The sequence below is a fragment of the Microcebus murinus genome, chromosome 5 (genome assembly GCF_040939455.1).
Source record: "Microcebus murinus isolate Inina chromosome 5, M.murinus_Inina_mat1.0, whole genome shotgun sequence".
Taxonomy (NCBI): Eukaryota; Metazoa; Chordata; class Mammalia; order Primates; family Cheirogaleidae; genus Microcebus; species Microcebus murinus.
In genome coordinates this window covers 101,878,852-101,895,268 of record NC_134108.1, presented here as the reverse complement: position 1 = coordinate 101,895,268, position 16,417 = coordinate 101,878,852, and the positions used below count along the sequence as shown (strand labels likewise).

The 16,417-nt window shown below is 43.2% G+C and overlaps 2 protein-coding genes across 3 annotated transcripts in view; both read left to right on the top strand.

The window, feature by feature from the left end:
* The first annotated feature begins 6,971 nt into the window (after positions 1-6,971).
* Positions 6,972-16,417, top strand: part of BICRAL (BICRA like chromatin remodeling complex associated protein) — a 74,819-nt gene continuing 65,373 nt past the window's right edge. The window contains exon 1 of one of the 2 annotated variants that reach the window (XM_076003341.1): positions 6,972-7,209. The gene's annotated coding sequence lies outside the window, so the exon portion shown is untranslated. The remainder of the gene's footprint in view (positions 7,210-16,417) is intronic. The other variant, XM_076003340.1, reaches the window with a different exon arrangement.
* Positions 7,762-8,706, top strand: LOC105875843 (uncharacterized). Its single transcript, XM_020287344.2, is given in 4 exon segments — positions 7,762-8,175; positions 8,178-8,350; positions 8,352-8,606; positions 8,608-8,706. Coding segments are annotated over 4 exon segments (645 nt in total). The 5' UTR covers positions 7,762-8,057.

Below are 16,417 nucleotides of genomic sequence, written 5' to 3'. Positions count from 1 at the left end.
GCATTCCAGGCAGAAGGAAAGGATATGCCCAAATCAGGATATTTGTTCAGGGGCAGGGTCTTCTCGGGGCACTAGGAGAAGAGTGGCTAGAGATGTGCCTGGGGAGGCAGGTGGAGCCAGTTCCTGAAGTACTTGAAAGTACACATGGCATTTCTCAACTCTCCCCAGAAATTCCCATTCTCTGCTTATGGATTTGGGCTTGGGAATCTGTATTTGGGGGGAGGGTGGAGGGGTGGCAGGATCTCACTCTGTTGCCCAGGCTAGAGTGCAGTGGCGTCATCACAGCTCACTACAACCTCAAACTCCTGGGCTCAAGAGATCCTCCTGCCTCAGCCTCCCAAAGTGCTAGGATTACAGGCCTTAACTATGGCGCCCAGCCCAGAGTTTGTATTTTTAATAAGCTTTCCCAGGCAGTGAGGTGCTGATGGAAATGTGACACAACCAGCTCTGTGATCTAGAGAGGTAATTTTTGTAGTAATTTAGATAGGAGATTGATGGGAGGCCAAGCAATAGATGAGGACCTGAATGTAGGTGGTGATAATTAGTGGAGAAGAGGGCCTGGATTTGAGGGAGATTTTGGAAATGGGTTTTATAGGGACCAATTGCTCAAAATGAACCGACAGCAGACAGATTAATAGGAGAAAAGGCATACAGATTTATTTAACATGCAGAACATGAAGGATAGCAGGAGAATGATTACCTGATAACCTAATGAGGTCCAGTGCCTATATACCCTTCTTCACAGGGCAAGGGGAGATAGGGGGTATGGCAATTTTGAGGGGTAGCAAATAATTTTTAGGAAGAATAAATGGTCCAGGAGACATAAATTAACTTGTAAATGATTCTCTTTGGAGTTTGAGTGACAGGCAGACATTATCTTGTGAAAAAGTCTATCCCAGTGTAGTTGCATTTCTCAGTCTTCTTTTCCATGACAGATAATAAGATTTCATGGAGGGGAAGGCAATTGTGTTTCTCTTTGGGGGTCTGGTTTCTAGGTAGATAAGAGAACTTCAGAGAACAGACTCATCTATGTTTTGGTAGAGATAAAGGATTAAGATGGGGGGGGGAAGGTCAGAGAGACCTTAATACTGTTTCTTTGGTTCAGCATGTCAGTGTGCCATGTTTGGGGCTGTCATTTTTCTTAGCCCCAATAGTTCCAAGGTTTGAGGGAGATGAGAGAATAAGGAGGAATCATAGACAAACCTAAAATATTCAAAGGGTTGGTCTAGGTGAATGGTGGGTGCTACAGATACAGAAACTAGAGAGAAAGAACAAATTCAGAAGGGAAGATGATTACTTGAGTTTGGGTGCATGCCTGTAGTGGGACAGGAATAACTCATCAAGTTTTCACCAGGCCCCACGTGAAATATCCCTCCAAAGCATCAATGCTTTTTGCTCTGACTGCCAGTCTCTAAACATTTTGATTGTTTCAGACCTGACTCAAGTTAACCTAACTCACAAGTGACTGATCCAACTGGTGGTTGACTGGTATAACTTATAATGAGAGAAATGTATAAATATTTTGGGGTATAAGAATACTTGTACCTTTGTTCAGGGTCTCACTTTTATAGTACCAGGGTACCTGGGAAGTGGAACTGGTAATTGGAAGATTTAGGATAGAAAAAATTATGTGGTCTAAGGAGTATTTCATCATGTTCTAAAAATGCCTAATTAACTTTCTTGTCCTCAAATAAGAATGTGGCTCTCAATCATTCAAGGTCAGGAGTTCAAAACCAGCCTGAGCAAGAGCAAGACCCCATCTCTACTAAAAATAGAAACAAATTAATTGGCCAACTAAAAAATATATAGAAAAAATGAGCCGGGCACGGTGGTGCATGCCTGTAGTCCCCGCTACTCAGGAGGCTGAGGCAGGAGGATTGCTTGAGCCCAGGAGTTTGAGGTTGCTGTGAGCTAGGCTGATGCCACGGCACTCACTCTAGCCTGGGCAACAAAGTGAGACTCTGTCTCAAAAAAAAAAAAACACAAAAAATGAATGTGGCTCTTTAGTGATCACAATACTTGTAGAGGTTACACAGTGTCTCTATTGCCTCAGTTTTTTTCTTCATTGTTCAGGGATATTTCTTGGTGCCTGCTTAATACCTACTTTTTTCCTTGTCTTCAACTCGAATTTAGAAGTCATCTTTTCAAATAGGTCCTTCTTCAGATGTCTTACCTCTTAGTAGTTTTCATTTTCATAAAGGATACTGGCATTCATTGAGCAAGTCTTTTTACATGGTACCCTATCTTTTTTTTTTTTTTGAGACAGAATCTCGCTTTGTTGCCCAGGCTAGAGTGAGTGCTGTGGCGTCAGCCTAGCTCACAGCAACCTCAAACTCCTGGGCTCAAGTGATCCTCCTGCCTCAGCCTCCCAAGTAGCTGGGACTACAGGCATGCACCACCATGCCTGGCTAATTTTTTTTCTATATATATTAGTTGGCCAATTAATTTCTTTCTATTTATAGTAGAGATGGGGTCTCGCTCTGCTCAGGCGCGCTGGCCACATGGTACCCTATCTTAGAGGCTGACTTTCTCACCAAGTTCCAAGGGTGCTTTGTAGCAGAACTTTAAAGCCTGATTATGTGACCTCCATTCTACCTCCTCTACAATCCACCATCTTCCTGGGCATGGTAGAGTGGACACAATGCTGTGTTTAGGCGAGGGAAGGGCTCTGGTAGAGTACTAAGGCAGCCTGGGAGCTGTTGAGTGGCACATGCTAGGCATGCCTTCCAGTAGCATGTGGTGGCCCCATAACCTGATGGCTTCCTCCCCCTCACATACTCTGTGGGGAAACAGGCTAGATGTGTAAAACAGGAAGGCCAGTGGGAGTGCTGAATGCCTTTCTCTCTCTTTTTTTAACAGCTCTGCTATGTTGTATTAATTCCTTATCCTTGTACTGGAAGCTTGTAGGAGTTCAAATTTTTTTAACAGTCTGTCAAGGAAAATAACCAGCTTGAAATATGTCATGTCTAGAATAGCCTTAGCCTCTACAAAGGTGATTTAAAGTGTTTATATTCATATATTAAATAAAATAATAATGTAGACAGTATATTGAAAACATTTGTAATTGCTCCAATAAATTGCTTATCATTGCTTTGAAAACAGTTCCACATTACTTGTTTTTTTAAATCATTTGCACTTTGCACAATTCCACGTTACTTCTAATAATAGCAATAACCACAATAATGGCAATTATTATTGAATATTTACTATAGACTAGGCACTAAAGCAAGGGTTTTATATGCCTAATATCATTTAGATCTCTACCCACCAACCCCAGATATAGGTATTGTTATCTCCAATTTACTGGTGAGGAAACTGAGGTCTGAGAAGTTTAAAAAGTAGGCCAACATCACATGGTTAAAGTGTGGCAATAAAACCAGCTGGAGAGAGAAAACTAAACCATTAGGTTATACAGTGATCAGTTGGACAATGATTTTATGTGGTTTAGGGAGACTTTGCTTTACCCCCTTAATATTAATATATAGGTCTCTAGATAGATATACACTCAATTTTTGTATTCTTGTAAATCTTGTGGACTGGGCTGTTTTTCCTTTATCCCAAAAGTATTGATTGTGAGCTAACTATATACAAAGTACCCTGCTGGGCTCCCATAGAGTAAAAAGATGGAGATGATGACTTGGTGCCCATGGGGAGCTCCTTATCCAGAAAGGAACGTAAGAGAAATACATTAGGTTGAATTATCAGGTATTCACATAGGAAGATTTCACATAGCTCAACCTGACACATAATAAAATAAGGCAATATAATGTTGGCTGAATGTATTGAATTCTCATTATGTTTCAGGCACCGTACTAATAAACATTTTACATGCACTTGTTCCTGAATCCTAAAAATAACTCTCAGAGGTGGGTATTATAATTACCCCTGTTTCATAGAAGAGGAAGTTGAGGCTTTGAGGGGTGAAATGACTTGCCCATAGCCACACATCTGGTGAGTGACAGCAGTGGAATTTGAGCCTAGATCAGTCTGATTATAGAGACAGTACACTTAAACCCTGAATATAAGTACCTTTAGAGGTACAAATAAAGATATGCACCTTATTTATACACATCAAGAAATGTAATTTTTTTATTTTACAGACACTCTGTAGAATACTAGTTCTGCTGGTATGTTTGGTATTTCTGTGATCTGGACACATCTGGTCATGCATATCATTACTTAATCTCCAGCATTTGCATCCTCCCCTCTGAGGATAGCCAACCAACCAAGGGGAACATTTAGAGGGAGAAAAAAAGCCTCTTTCACTTTTAATTGTTATATGGACATTGAGCCTGTTTATTTGGAGGCCCAAACACATGCTAGAACATTTCAGCTGTAATTACATCCTCCCTTTTTTCCTTTGTCCAATTGCCCTTCTTTCTAGGTCACATACAGGGATGGGAATCATAGGAGTGACCATTTAATTGCATATAATTAAGTTACAAACAATACAATTAAAGTTATTTGCATGTAGTAATACCATTTTAGGAACTTTTCCTCTTAAAAATTTCTTAATCTTACATTCACATACCAAAATCCTGTCTCTGCAAATCATAATTTAAAATTTTACATATAAAGGCATATCCCTTATTTAAAATGTTTTGTTATCATATGGGGGAAAATTTAAAAGGCTGTTTTTTGTTTTGGCATATTATTAAATGATTACAATTTTAGTGGTTTGTGGCAAATCTGAGATCCTCTCACTGCAGCCCCAGTATTTTGCAAACCCTTCCCCCAGATTTAAAATTAGGTTGGAAAACTGGCATTCTCAAGTAGGTCTTCACTAATTAAAGGGTTGTCCCCTTTGCTTATGCCACACCACTGGACTCTAATGTTTACATTGAAACAGCAAGGACTGCTTGTTCCCAAGATCCTTTTCAAGCCTGACAGAGGGCAAGTTTTGTAGACAACCAGACCTGGTTCTCCCATCTGCCCTTCTTAGACTGATAACCCCAGGCAAATTGCCAAAAACATTGGGAGCCTCATCAGCAAAATCAAGATAATTAAAGCTTATCCTACAGGTTTGAGCGAAGGTTTCTGCGACAATACATATAAGTATGTAGCATAATGCCTGGAGGCACTTAGTAGGCCCTCGATAAATGTCAATGCTCTTATATTTGGGTATTCTCTAAAAAAGCCTGCAATGTCCTAGACTCATAAGTATATAAATTCAGCTTTGTTACATCATCTTTTAAAGTCAGATTTCATATTTCCTTGGGGTTTTGGCCAACTTGGAAGGATATTTTTCTGAAATCCATTAATATTTCATTGGAGCTGTGGAGCAACAGCTGTAAAACTTGCTTTGTGGGCCCTAATTGCAATGAATAATCCATGGACGCTTTTGAAATGTAATTCTTTGAAATGGGTATTATAATTAAATTCCAGCCAATCCAAAGGCACTTTAAAAGGTGTTTAAAAATTTCCCAAGCCAATTAGAAAACTGCTTGGTCCAACCATCAAGTGTAGAGAAATATGCTAATTTATGCAAAGATTACTGTTCCAGGAAGGCCTTGGCTGCATTTGAAGCAAAATGTCTGAGAAAACACCTTGATGATACTATGTGATACTAAATCACTGAATGTATTTTTAAGGCATATTTAAATACAAAACGTACGTTACAAATGACAGAGTGGCAGTATCAGAACAAGATATGGTTTATTTTTAAAAAGATTTTCTATGTTGAATATGACAACATTGTACGCCAGGCTTGACACATTTATTTCGTACAATATAGTCTAGTTACAGTATCCTTATATGAGCAAGAAAGGTGCACTACTATTAAGTATTTTAATGCTACGGGGATATACAAACCAAACAATAATTTCACCTAAATAATTTAAATCTAGGGATAATTTTATTTAGAATTTACCAAATATCTGGGGGACACAGGTTTGAGCATTCTGTTATCAGCAGGATACCATTGCTATACGCATTACAAATGAATTGTTTAAAATTTTGGAACATTTTCAGAGGATTACATACATATTTTCTTAAACTCGAATTACATTCTTGTACAATTTATCTTTTACCTATTCTTGATGTTTATTTAAAATAAAAGACAACAACACTCCCCCCCATAGTTTGTGAGCATTTGTATTTAACCTAGACTACAAAAGCACACACTCCTACTGGGTACTACCATAATTTAAACACTCTGGGTACTAGTTAGTTTATGGAGAAGTCTCAAGAATTTGAGATTTGAGATTTAAAACGGGTGGTTTATTATACTTGGACCCAAGAGTGTTCAAAGGTTTGGTAGCTCTCTTTTTAAGAATGGGATTATGTAATGAAAATTCCATAAATATGGAGATAAAAGATACCTACATAAAGAGAAGGCAGTAGGAAATGAATGTTTTGAGAGTGATTTACTCAGCTCCTCACCTTCATTGTAGTCGCTAAAGTTTTGTTTTGTTTTCCTTTTATAATGATGACCATACAGGTTTCACCGCTTTGTGGAATGGAAAAGAGGATGTTGCAAAGCAAAGCTTGGTACATTTAAAAGTTAGAATGAAACCAATTATTTGCCAAATAACTAAGTTAAAAGTGGGTTTGGTTTTTAAAAAGCATATGCAAAAAAGTATTTACTGAGGCTTTCTGTAATTAGAGCTCTAAACAAATACCGTGGTTTTCAATTTTTTTTAAATTTTTGGTCTTTAACCTCTTCCCCATCCGTGTCAAGCTAAAAGTGGAGACGTGTGTGTACGTGTGTGTGTGTGTGTGTGTGTGTGTGCAGGGCGCCTGCGGAGAATTAACACGCACCTTGTAGATCTTAATAAAAAAAAAAAAAAGCCAAATAAACCCGTTTCTTGAATAAACCAATACATGTCTGAAGTTAAAAAGAATCCCAGAGGAAACAGGAATTAACATCCTTGAAGCTTGATTTAAAAAAAAAAAAAAATTTTTTTTAAAATTAAAATCCTAATCTCCACATTTTTTTTTGCCAGGCGAGAACCGAAGTTTGGAGGTAGACGAGCAGGCGAGCGGCTCGCCCGGGCGCGGAGCATGAAGGCCGGGCGGGCGCGGGGAGCGGGCGCCCGCCGCCCGGCGCGGGGGTGAGCGAGAGAGAGAGCGGAGCGCGTGTGGCCGGCGCCGCTCGGCCGGGAGCTCCCGCGCCCGCGCCCCGCGCCCCGCGCCCGCCGCCGCCGCCGCCGCCGCCCCTGGTGCGATGGCGCAGAAACCCCGTTGACAAGGCACTGCTTTTTCATGACGGTGAGTTTCCCTTTGAGTGTATTATAATTTTGTGATAAAAATTTCAAGGAGAAAAAAAAAAAAACACACAACCTCCTTCCTCTGCCTCTTTCCTTCGGGGAGGGGAAAAGCCGGGGAGGGGTGGGGGGGCTGGAGATCTATCTCCAGACGGACAGGAAAGAAAGAGGAGCAAATTAAACACCGAGTTGCCAAAACCAGGATATTAGGTTTCAGCCCAGAGAGCTATTGGCTAAGGCTGTGTTTTTTTTTGGGGGGGGTGGGTTTGTGGGTGGGTGATGGTGGTGGTGGGTGGATGTTTAATGGACACGGAGAAAAGGGGAATCGAGTGTTGGTGCCTCTCCCAGCGCCGCCCGGGCCCCGGGAAGACCAAGTTCAGCGACTGCGGCGGGGCCAGGCCGGGGGCGCCTCGGCGGGGTGGGGGCCCCGGCGCCTTTCTTTTTCTTTTCTTTTTTTTTCTTTTCCGCGGATGCAAATTTCTGGAGCGGGGAGAGGGAGAGAGAGAGCCCGGGAAGGGGGGTGGCGTGGCGGTTGGTGGTGGGGAGGGGAGGGGAGGGAAGCCTTTTAATGACTCATTGATTGAGCCGGTTTAAAATTAGTTGTGTGCGCGAGTGTGAGTGTGTTTTCCGCCCCCCGGAGCCGCCGGGAGCCGGGAAGGAGGGAGCGGGGCTTGGCGAGGGGAGGACGGCGCGGCGGGGCAGCGAGCTGGGGGCAGGGAGGGCCTGCAGTGACGGCGGGCGAGGAAGAAAAATAAGCTTTTCCAATCTCCTCCCCTCCGTTTTCCCCCCCTCGCTTCTTTTCTCCCTCGCAAGCTCTAGGGTGTGAATCTCATTTTCTTTCTTCTCGGCAAAATGGACCCCGTGTCGGAGGGGGAGGGGACGGGGTGGGGAGGGAGGCGGCGAGGACAGGGTTTATTTTTCATCCCGGCTTCTTCCTTCGCGCCGCATCTTCGGGCGGCCGCGGCGAGGAGAGCTCGGGGCTGGCTGGCCTTCTCGGCCCGGTCCCCGCTCCGGCCCCGGCCCCAGCCTGCGGCGGCAGCGGCGGCGCACACCCGCCCGCGCCGCTGCCCCTTCCCGGCCGCCTTGCCGCCTTCCCGACGCACCGCCGAGGATCCGCGGCCGGGCTCGGCCGAGCCCCAGCACTTCGCGGAGGATCCGCGGCCCAGCCAGGCGCCTCCTGCGAAGCCCGCGCTGTCCGCCGGGCCGGCCGGAAGAGACTGGCGCCGTGGCGGCGCTTTTTTTCGCCGAGAATGCGCTGGCCTGACGCCGTTCGCGCCCCCCCGAGTCGCCCCGAATGCGGAATCCTGGCCGTGGGGTTGCGGTTGGAAGGCGCTAAGATGGCGCTGGGCCTGGCCGGCCGCCAGGGCTGGTGGCGCAGTTGCTCGGCGGGCGCCATCTTCCCTCGCGGCGCGGGCGGCGCCCTCGGTGGACGCCTGGCGGGCCGCGGCGCGGCGGGGCCTGGGGCGAGGGGGAGCAGCGCGCGGGGTGCCGGAGTCTGTAGATGGGGCCAGGGCCGCCCAGCCTTTTCCCTCCCCACGCCCTTAGACCCCGAAGACGAGGCCGCCGGCTTGGAGCAACAAGGGCCTGGGGCCGGCGTCTTGCTCTTTCACACTTTTTTCTGGGAATGCGTGGGCCGGGGGTCGGGCCTCTCGGCTGATGGGTCCCCTCCCTGACCCCGCACCCCCCTGGTCAAAGTTGGAGGTGAGGATCTCCTGACATCATCTCTCCTGCGACCGGAGAGTGGATGGCTTTGTCTTCCCTGGCCCGGCACTGAGGCTTTTCCTTCACCCTCTTCCACATGTTACTGAGAGTAGAGTCAACATTTTGGTTGCAAAATTGAGTCGAGGACAGTGTCTGTCTGCCTTCCGGTAACATGGTTCTATGTAGGTACTCTACTTAGTTGTGTTGTGAAACAACGCTGAAGAGGCGTCTAACTAGTCGTCAGATTGTGGGAAGGTGATGGGTTCCAGCGATTTGAAACTTCTTGTTGGCTTTCCTATCATTTCACATTGCAGTAAATTAAAACAGTTTTTTAGAACTCTGATATGAAAAGTTAAACACGCTTTAAATGCTCGGGAGGCTTTTCCTTCCCCTTTCTAAATAGGGAAACTATATTGTGTTTTCTTAAAAGCATCCATATAAGTATTTATCTGTTGGGTAATAGCTCTGTATTAGAGATGGGAAGGGGTTAACTTTGTTTTAAATTGATACCGAAAAGAGAAAGGGGAAAAAGTCTGTAAAGCTCTGATCTCTGGAGGCATCCACAGAGATGGAAAGTAAATAGTTAATTTCTAGTGGATAAAAAGTAACAGTGGCACCAGTAGACGTATCTTTGTGTTTATGAACATAATATAGTGAATATTTCAGACCCTTTAATAAGACCATACATTGAGCACCTGCTGTACGCTGGGAGCTGTGCTTGGTGCTTTATGTAATTACCATTTATCATATCAGCCCTGCAGTATTTGATTTTATTATTATTATTATTATTTTTTACCAGGGAAGGAACTAATGTTCATGAAAATACACTAATTGTTCAAGGTCTTGCTTTTTTTTTTTTTTTTTTTGAGACAGAGTCTCACTTTGTTGCCCAGGCTAGAGTGAGTGCCGTGGTGTCAGCCTAGCTCAAAGCAACCTCTCAAACTCCTGGGCTCAGGCAATCCTCCTGCCTCAGTCTCCCAGTAGCTGGGACTACAGGCATGTGCCACCATGCCCGGCTCATTTTTTTCTATATATATTAGTTGGCCAATTTATTTCTTTTTATTTATAGTAGAGATGGGTCTGACTCTTGCTCAGGCTGGTTTCAAACTCCTGACCTGGCGCAATCCGCCGGCCTCGGCCTCCCAGAGTGCTAGGATTACAGGCGTGAGCCACTGGGCCTGGCCTAGGTCTTGCATTTTTAAGTGGTAAAATTGATATTGGATTTCAAAAGCTGTGTTCTGTGCTCTACATCTATGGTTCTAAATCAGAGTATCAGAATCAGCTGGGGAGATGTTTTTAAATATAGGTTTGTAACATCACCTCTTCCTCCATTATTTGCTTGGGGTCCTTTAAATAATGTGTTAAGCAATCTCAGTTTTAACCTGTGACTTCCAACTTCTTGATGTCCCTAATCCCCTTCAATGTTGAAATTCTAGTCCACCCCCCTAATCTGAATATCTCAGAGTTTGTGTTATTCCAGAGCTCTCTAGGTGATTCTGATGTGATACACATTTGGGATATCTCCTACTACACTATTCACTGTGCTGCTGGCTTTTCTTTTTGTAATTGGAACATGAGAATTGAAGTCCATATCGCTTTGAATTTCAGCACAGTTTTATTGCTCACTTTTTTTTCTTTTGTTTGGGGTTTTTTTTTTTTTTTTTTGAGACAAGGTCTCACCCTGTCACCCAGGCTAGAGTACAGTGACATGATCATAGCTCACTGCAGCCTCAAACTCCTGGGCTCTAGGGATCCTTCTGCCTCAGCCTCCACCGTAGCTGGGACTACAGTTGTAAGCCATCATGCCCAGCTAATTTTTTTATATTTTTGTAGAGATGGGTCTTACTATGTTGCCCAGGCTGGTTTTGAAGTCTTAGGCTCAAGCTATCCTCCCACGCAAAGTGTGGGTTTTTTGGTTTGTTTTTTACTGGCTTGAGCTACTGTGCCTGGCCTTTTTCTTTTCTATTTTTTGTAGAAACATGGTCTCCCTGTTTTGCTTGGGTTGGTCTTGAGCTCCTGACCGCAAGTGATCCTTCTGCCCTGGCCTCCCAAAGTGCTGAGATTACTATTGTGAGCCACTGCACCCAGCTTATTTTCATTTTTATTTTTCCCTTTCTAATTACCATTTATCAAATTATTGAAATTATTTTCTTATGGAAAGAAGGCTTAGGTGTCCTGAGACTTTACAATCTTAGTACATTGTAAAAAGTATACTGTCTCATTGTAGTGAGAAGTTATATAACGTACAGGCTTCTAGGTCGTCTAGCCAGGCCATCTAGTCAGGACAGCTGTGTGATAAAAATAGAATTGAATCCAGGCTTGATACAGAAATTAAGAACAGGGTAGAAAAGACCCTGAAGTAAAGACTTGGAGATAAATTCTTGTAAGAAAGGATTGTTTCCTGAATTTTGAGTTGTGGACATATCTTTTGGGTTTGGGGAAGTAGGAAGGGTAAGTTATCCTAAATATGAAACCTTGTAAGAACAGAGTATGAATAAAAACACAGAAGGTCAGGAAGAAACATCTAGAGTAATGAATAGATGGCCTGACTAACATGAGAAAGAACCAACTCAGTGATGAAATCATTAACTTCTCTGGAGTGAGAATCATGTATTTTACTTATTTTGTGCTGCTGCTTTATTCTTCTCAAATCACTGTGGTGTTTAGTAATTGCTAGGGGGAATGGTTGAAAACTTAGGTTTTTGGTCTGGTGCAGTGGCTCATGTCTGTAATCCCAGCATTTTGAGAGGCCAAGGTGGGAGGATGGCTTGAGCCCACGAGTTTGAGGCTGTAGTGAGCTATATGGCACCACTGTATGCTGGCCTGTGTGACAATGAGACCCTGTCAAAAAACAAAACAAAAAACAACTTAGGTTTTTGATGCACATGTCAGAATGATACCATCTTTGCATATGTCCACACTTCTTTCCTTTCACATTTGGAAAATTTTGTACGGAGCATCTGTTGAATATCTGTGTGCAGTCTCTATCCAGTCTAGACCATTAGATGGGTGGAGTACGTTCCAGTTTTTTAATGTCTCTTGTGGTTTTTCTCCTCTTATTTTTCATGGTAAATGCCAAAGTAATTACAATCTTGACTAAAATCCAATAAAGCTTGAAATAAGAGGGAATCTAAAATAAACCTGCTTAAAGGGAAAGAGTAGCTTCTTTATTTTAAAGTAACGTTTAGTGGAATTAAGACAGATAAGATCTCTGCACTTATGGAATTTACAGTATAGAGGGGAAGGTAGAAAATAAGCACAAATAAGTGAATGACAGATTAAGAAAATTTAGGGCAGTGCAGTGGCTCACGCCTGTAATCCTAGCACTCTGGGAGGCTGAGGCAGGTGGATCACTCAAGTTCAGGAGTTGGAAACCAGCCTGAGCAAGAGCAAGACCCCATCTCTGCTAAAAATAGAAATAAATTAATTGGCCAACTAAAAATATATAGGAAAAAATTAGCCAGGCATAGTGGTACATGCCTGTAGTTCCAGCTGCTCGGGAGACTGAGGCAGAAGGATCTCTTGAGCCTAGTAGTTTAGGTTGCTGTGAGCTAGGCTGATGCCATGGCACTCTAGCCTGGGCAGCAGAGTGAGACTCTGACTAAAAAAAAAAAATTTATAAGTGGCTGGTGGATCTAAAAGAGTGTGTTGGGAATGATTATCTTAGCTAATAAGGATCAAGGAGAGTCTCTGTGAAGAGGTGACGTTTGAGTTGAGCTTGAAAGATGAGCTTGTGCTTAGCCGTGTGAAAAGCTGGGGATACGTTCCAGGCCTGGGAACAAGTGCAAAGACTTGGAAGGCTGGGTGTTAGAATGGAGAGAAGGCTCCTGGGAGCCAGGGGGAGAATGGAAAGATTCCATGTGGCCTCTTGTATCAGCTCTTAGGGGAATATTTGGATTTTATTCTAATAGCAGGGAGAAGGGTTTTAGTTAGGGCAGTGATAAGTTTTTGTTTTTAAAGATCACTGGCTACGTGGAGAAAGGAAGAAGAGGGAAGTTAGGACACTGTTGCAGTAGTCAGCCCAAGATTGACACTATCTTAGGCAAGCAGAGTGGCAATGAGAAGAGTAGATGACAGGTTACAGGTATATTTTGGAGGTAGAGCAAGAAAGGTTTGCTTAGTGAGTTGGCTGTGGAGGGAAATGGAGGAATCAAGGGTGTCTTCAGGTTTTTGGCCCCAACCTTGGGTGGCTAATGGTCTCATTTGCTCGTTGGAGAAGAGTGGAAAAGAAACAGGTGGAGAGGGGCGGGTAACAAGAGTTTCGTGTGGAAGCTGTTGGATTTCTAACAAACATTTTAAAAAACCTAAGTAGAGAGTCAAGTAGGCAGTGGATATTCCAGTTGGGCTGAGAGAGAGGAGTGGTTGAGACTGGACATAGATTTTGGGAGTCAACAGCATACAGATGGTATCTTATGGAACTGGCTGAGATCATTTGTGATCCTAGAGGCCTTAAGATCAAGCCCTAAAATACTTCCAGTGGCTAAAGTTTGGGCAAAGAAGACCGAAAAGGCTTAGCCATTAAAGTATGAGAGTGAATATTTTATCCTGTTTAAGGAAGATGGTCACCTCTGTCAAGTGCTGCCTAGAAGTTAAACAATGACGTTAGAGAAATGTCCGTTGGGGATGACTGTTTTGGCAAGTAGTTTCAAGGGCTTATGAGGATGGAGGCCAGATCGGAATGCCTTAGAGAAGGGGAAGTGAGGTGAATGTAGGTAGCTTGTTAGGGAAGTTTTGCTGTAAAGTTAGGAGAGAAACAGCCCAGTAGTGGCTGGAGAGAGAGAGAGAAGGGGTCAAAAAAGGGCTTTTTTTAAACTATGGGAGATACATGAGCATTTTCAAGTAGGCTAATGAGAATATCTAATAGAGAGGGAGAGACTCATCCAGAAGAAGCATCAGACTACCAGAGGAACAGAATTCTTGAGAAGGTGGGAAGGAATTCAAGACTTTGGTGGGAGCAGGAAGACTTGCGTTGTAGTAGAAGACAAGATAGAGAATATGGGCACAAGTGCAAGGAGATTGTAGGTAGAATACATGGTTTTACATTCTAATGGCTTCTGTTATCTCAGTGAAGTCTGAGGCAGGGCCAGCAACTTTACGCAAAGGTGGTGAATGGTTTCAGGAGAGATTCACCTTGGGCAGCAGGACAAGGACTCAGTGCGAGACAAGGTAGGATTGGTAGGGAGTGTTAAATGCTTGGGTGATGAATTCAGGTGAAACTAATCAACTGAGCTAGTTGTGTGGTTTTTCTGCCAGAAACATTCAGCTGTTAGGAGGGCAGCAAAGAGCAGGCAGGTGATCAAGTTCAACCAAGATTGGAGTTTTGCACTGCAGGTGTGACAGGAATGGAAGGTGGTTCAAGGGGTGATTTCAATGATGAACCTTGGAATGTTAGCTGGGTGAGAAAGCAAGAGAAGAAAACGGGGGTGGAGCCGTGAATTAAACCATGAAAGTAATTATCCGTCAAGTATGAATGAATGTGTACAGAGTTTCAATTTGGGAAGATGAAAGAGTTCTAGAGCTAGATAGTGGTGACAGTTGCACAACGATGTGAATGCACTTAATGCCACTGAACTGTACACTTCATGGTTAAAATATGTATGTTTTAACACAGTAAAAATGAACTAACATTTCAAGACTTTGGTGGGAGCAGGACGACTTGCAGATAGCAGAAGACAAAATAGAGAATATGGGCACATATTTCAAATGTTTATTTGTGGCAGATACAGGTGTTATTTGCATACCTCCTTGGACTTTGCACAGTGAATTGTGTTTTCTATGGAAGAAAGTTGCTTTAGGAGTCAAATCTTAGATTACTGAAACTAAAGAGAAAGTATCCCCACTTATCAGACCAAATTTGAATGTGCACAACAGTCACCAGTAGGCACAGAGGTTCTGGAAGGGGACCTGTGAATCTTACAGTATTTGTTTCCATGTTTACTGGTACAGTCTAAGCCTTTAGTGCCGGATTTAAAACAAGCTGGGCACTCAGTAAACATAGAGAACGTAGGTAGAGTAGAATGATGGGAATCAAAAGGAAAACAGTTTTTTGAGCTAGGTCCTGATCAGCAGTGCCTTATACTATTAGAGGGATCTGTAAGAAGAAGAATCAGGAAGACCATTGAATGTGGCATCTGTTAGCATTTGACATTCTAATCTCTGCAAGCAATGAGGAAAAAATCAGATTATAGGGGAAAGAGAAATAAGTGTTGAGAAAATCATGTTTTAAAGATTCAGATAATGCCAAGTGAAAGTATGTAGCACTTCTTAATTTCTTTTTCCCTTTCTTTTCTCTTTGAATCAGTTATCATTCACTTTTTCAAGAGGTTCCTCTGCCCCCCAATTAGCTAAAGAATAATTAACAGTAAGGTGAAATTGGAGAAAAGGAGAATAAGATAAACGATGGGATGCAAAATAAATCTCTACAAGTCTTCACTGAGAGGACAGCAAGGGCATTTGTCAGGGGCAGAGGCAAAAGGTCTTGGGTTTAAGGAGCAAAAGAGAGGAGCGAATCTGCAAAGTATTGGACGTGGGGGAAATGGATAAAAATAAATGTGCTTGGCTGCAGTGAGGCAACACGATTTTCGTAGCATACCTGCTGCATCTGCGCGGCATGGTTCTGTCTTGATGAATAATGTTCTGTAGTAGAAATGGAAAGCACTGTGAGTGAGGGAGCTGGTAGAAAGGTGGGGGTGGGGAGAGTTGAATGGGTGTGGAGGAGTAAGAGCCGGCAGAAAAGGAATGGGCCTTGGACTTTAAAGGAAAGCCCTCAGGCAGAAACTGTGTAAGTGGTACTTGTCTGAACGGAGAGGAAGCCCAGAAGGAGACTGTGCTGGGGGTGGCTTGCCCGTTTGTAGTGCGGATGAGTGGGATGAGTGAGCGCGGGCTGTCAGTGTATTTGTCTAGGAAGGTGGAAGAAAGAGGTCCTGGGGAGAAGCAGCTGGGGGCTTTGTTCTGGGTTTTCTTCCCTCTTCCCTACCTCATACGTGTTTCCTATTCAGGAAAAGATCCTGATACCTCACTGAACTTTAGATCTTCTTCTATCCAGATTCCCTTAATCCTAATCAACTTTATAAAGTTTGATTTAATTATAAATTCCTTTTTAATAAAGTTGTAAAATTGAACATTTTCTGTTTTTGTGGCTTCTTTGGCTCTCTATTTTGCAAACACGTTAAACACATTATCTGAAATTAAAGCCATGAATGTGAGAATGTGAAGGAATTAGGTATGGAAGGTATTGCCTTTCTAGAAATTACTTAGTTCAACCAAAATCCAGGATACTTCCTTGTATCATCAGAAATTAAATTTTATGTCCTGACCTGTAATTAAAACATTTTCACAAGGGAGAAAATGGGGGGAAAGAGAACATAGTTTAAACCTTTGCTTTGTTTCAGACTCTGATGGGTGTTTAATGAATGTAGTCATGCAGTGTAGGGATAGATTCAGAGAAATGCACTGTTGGACAGTTTTGTCATGTTTGAACACAGTGTACTTGCACAAACCTAGAAATGTAT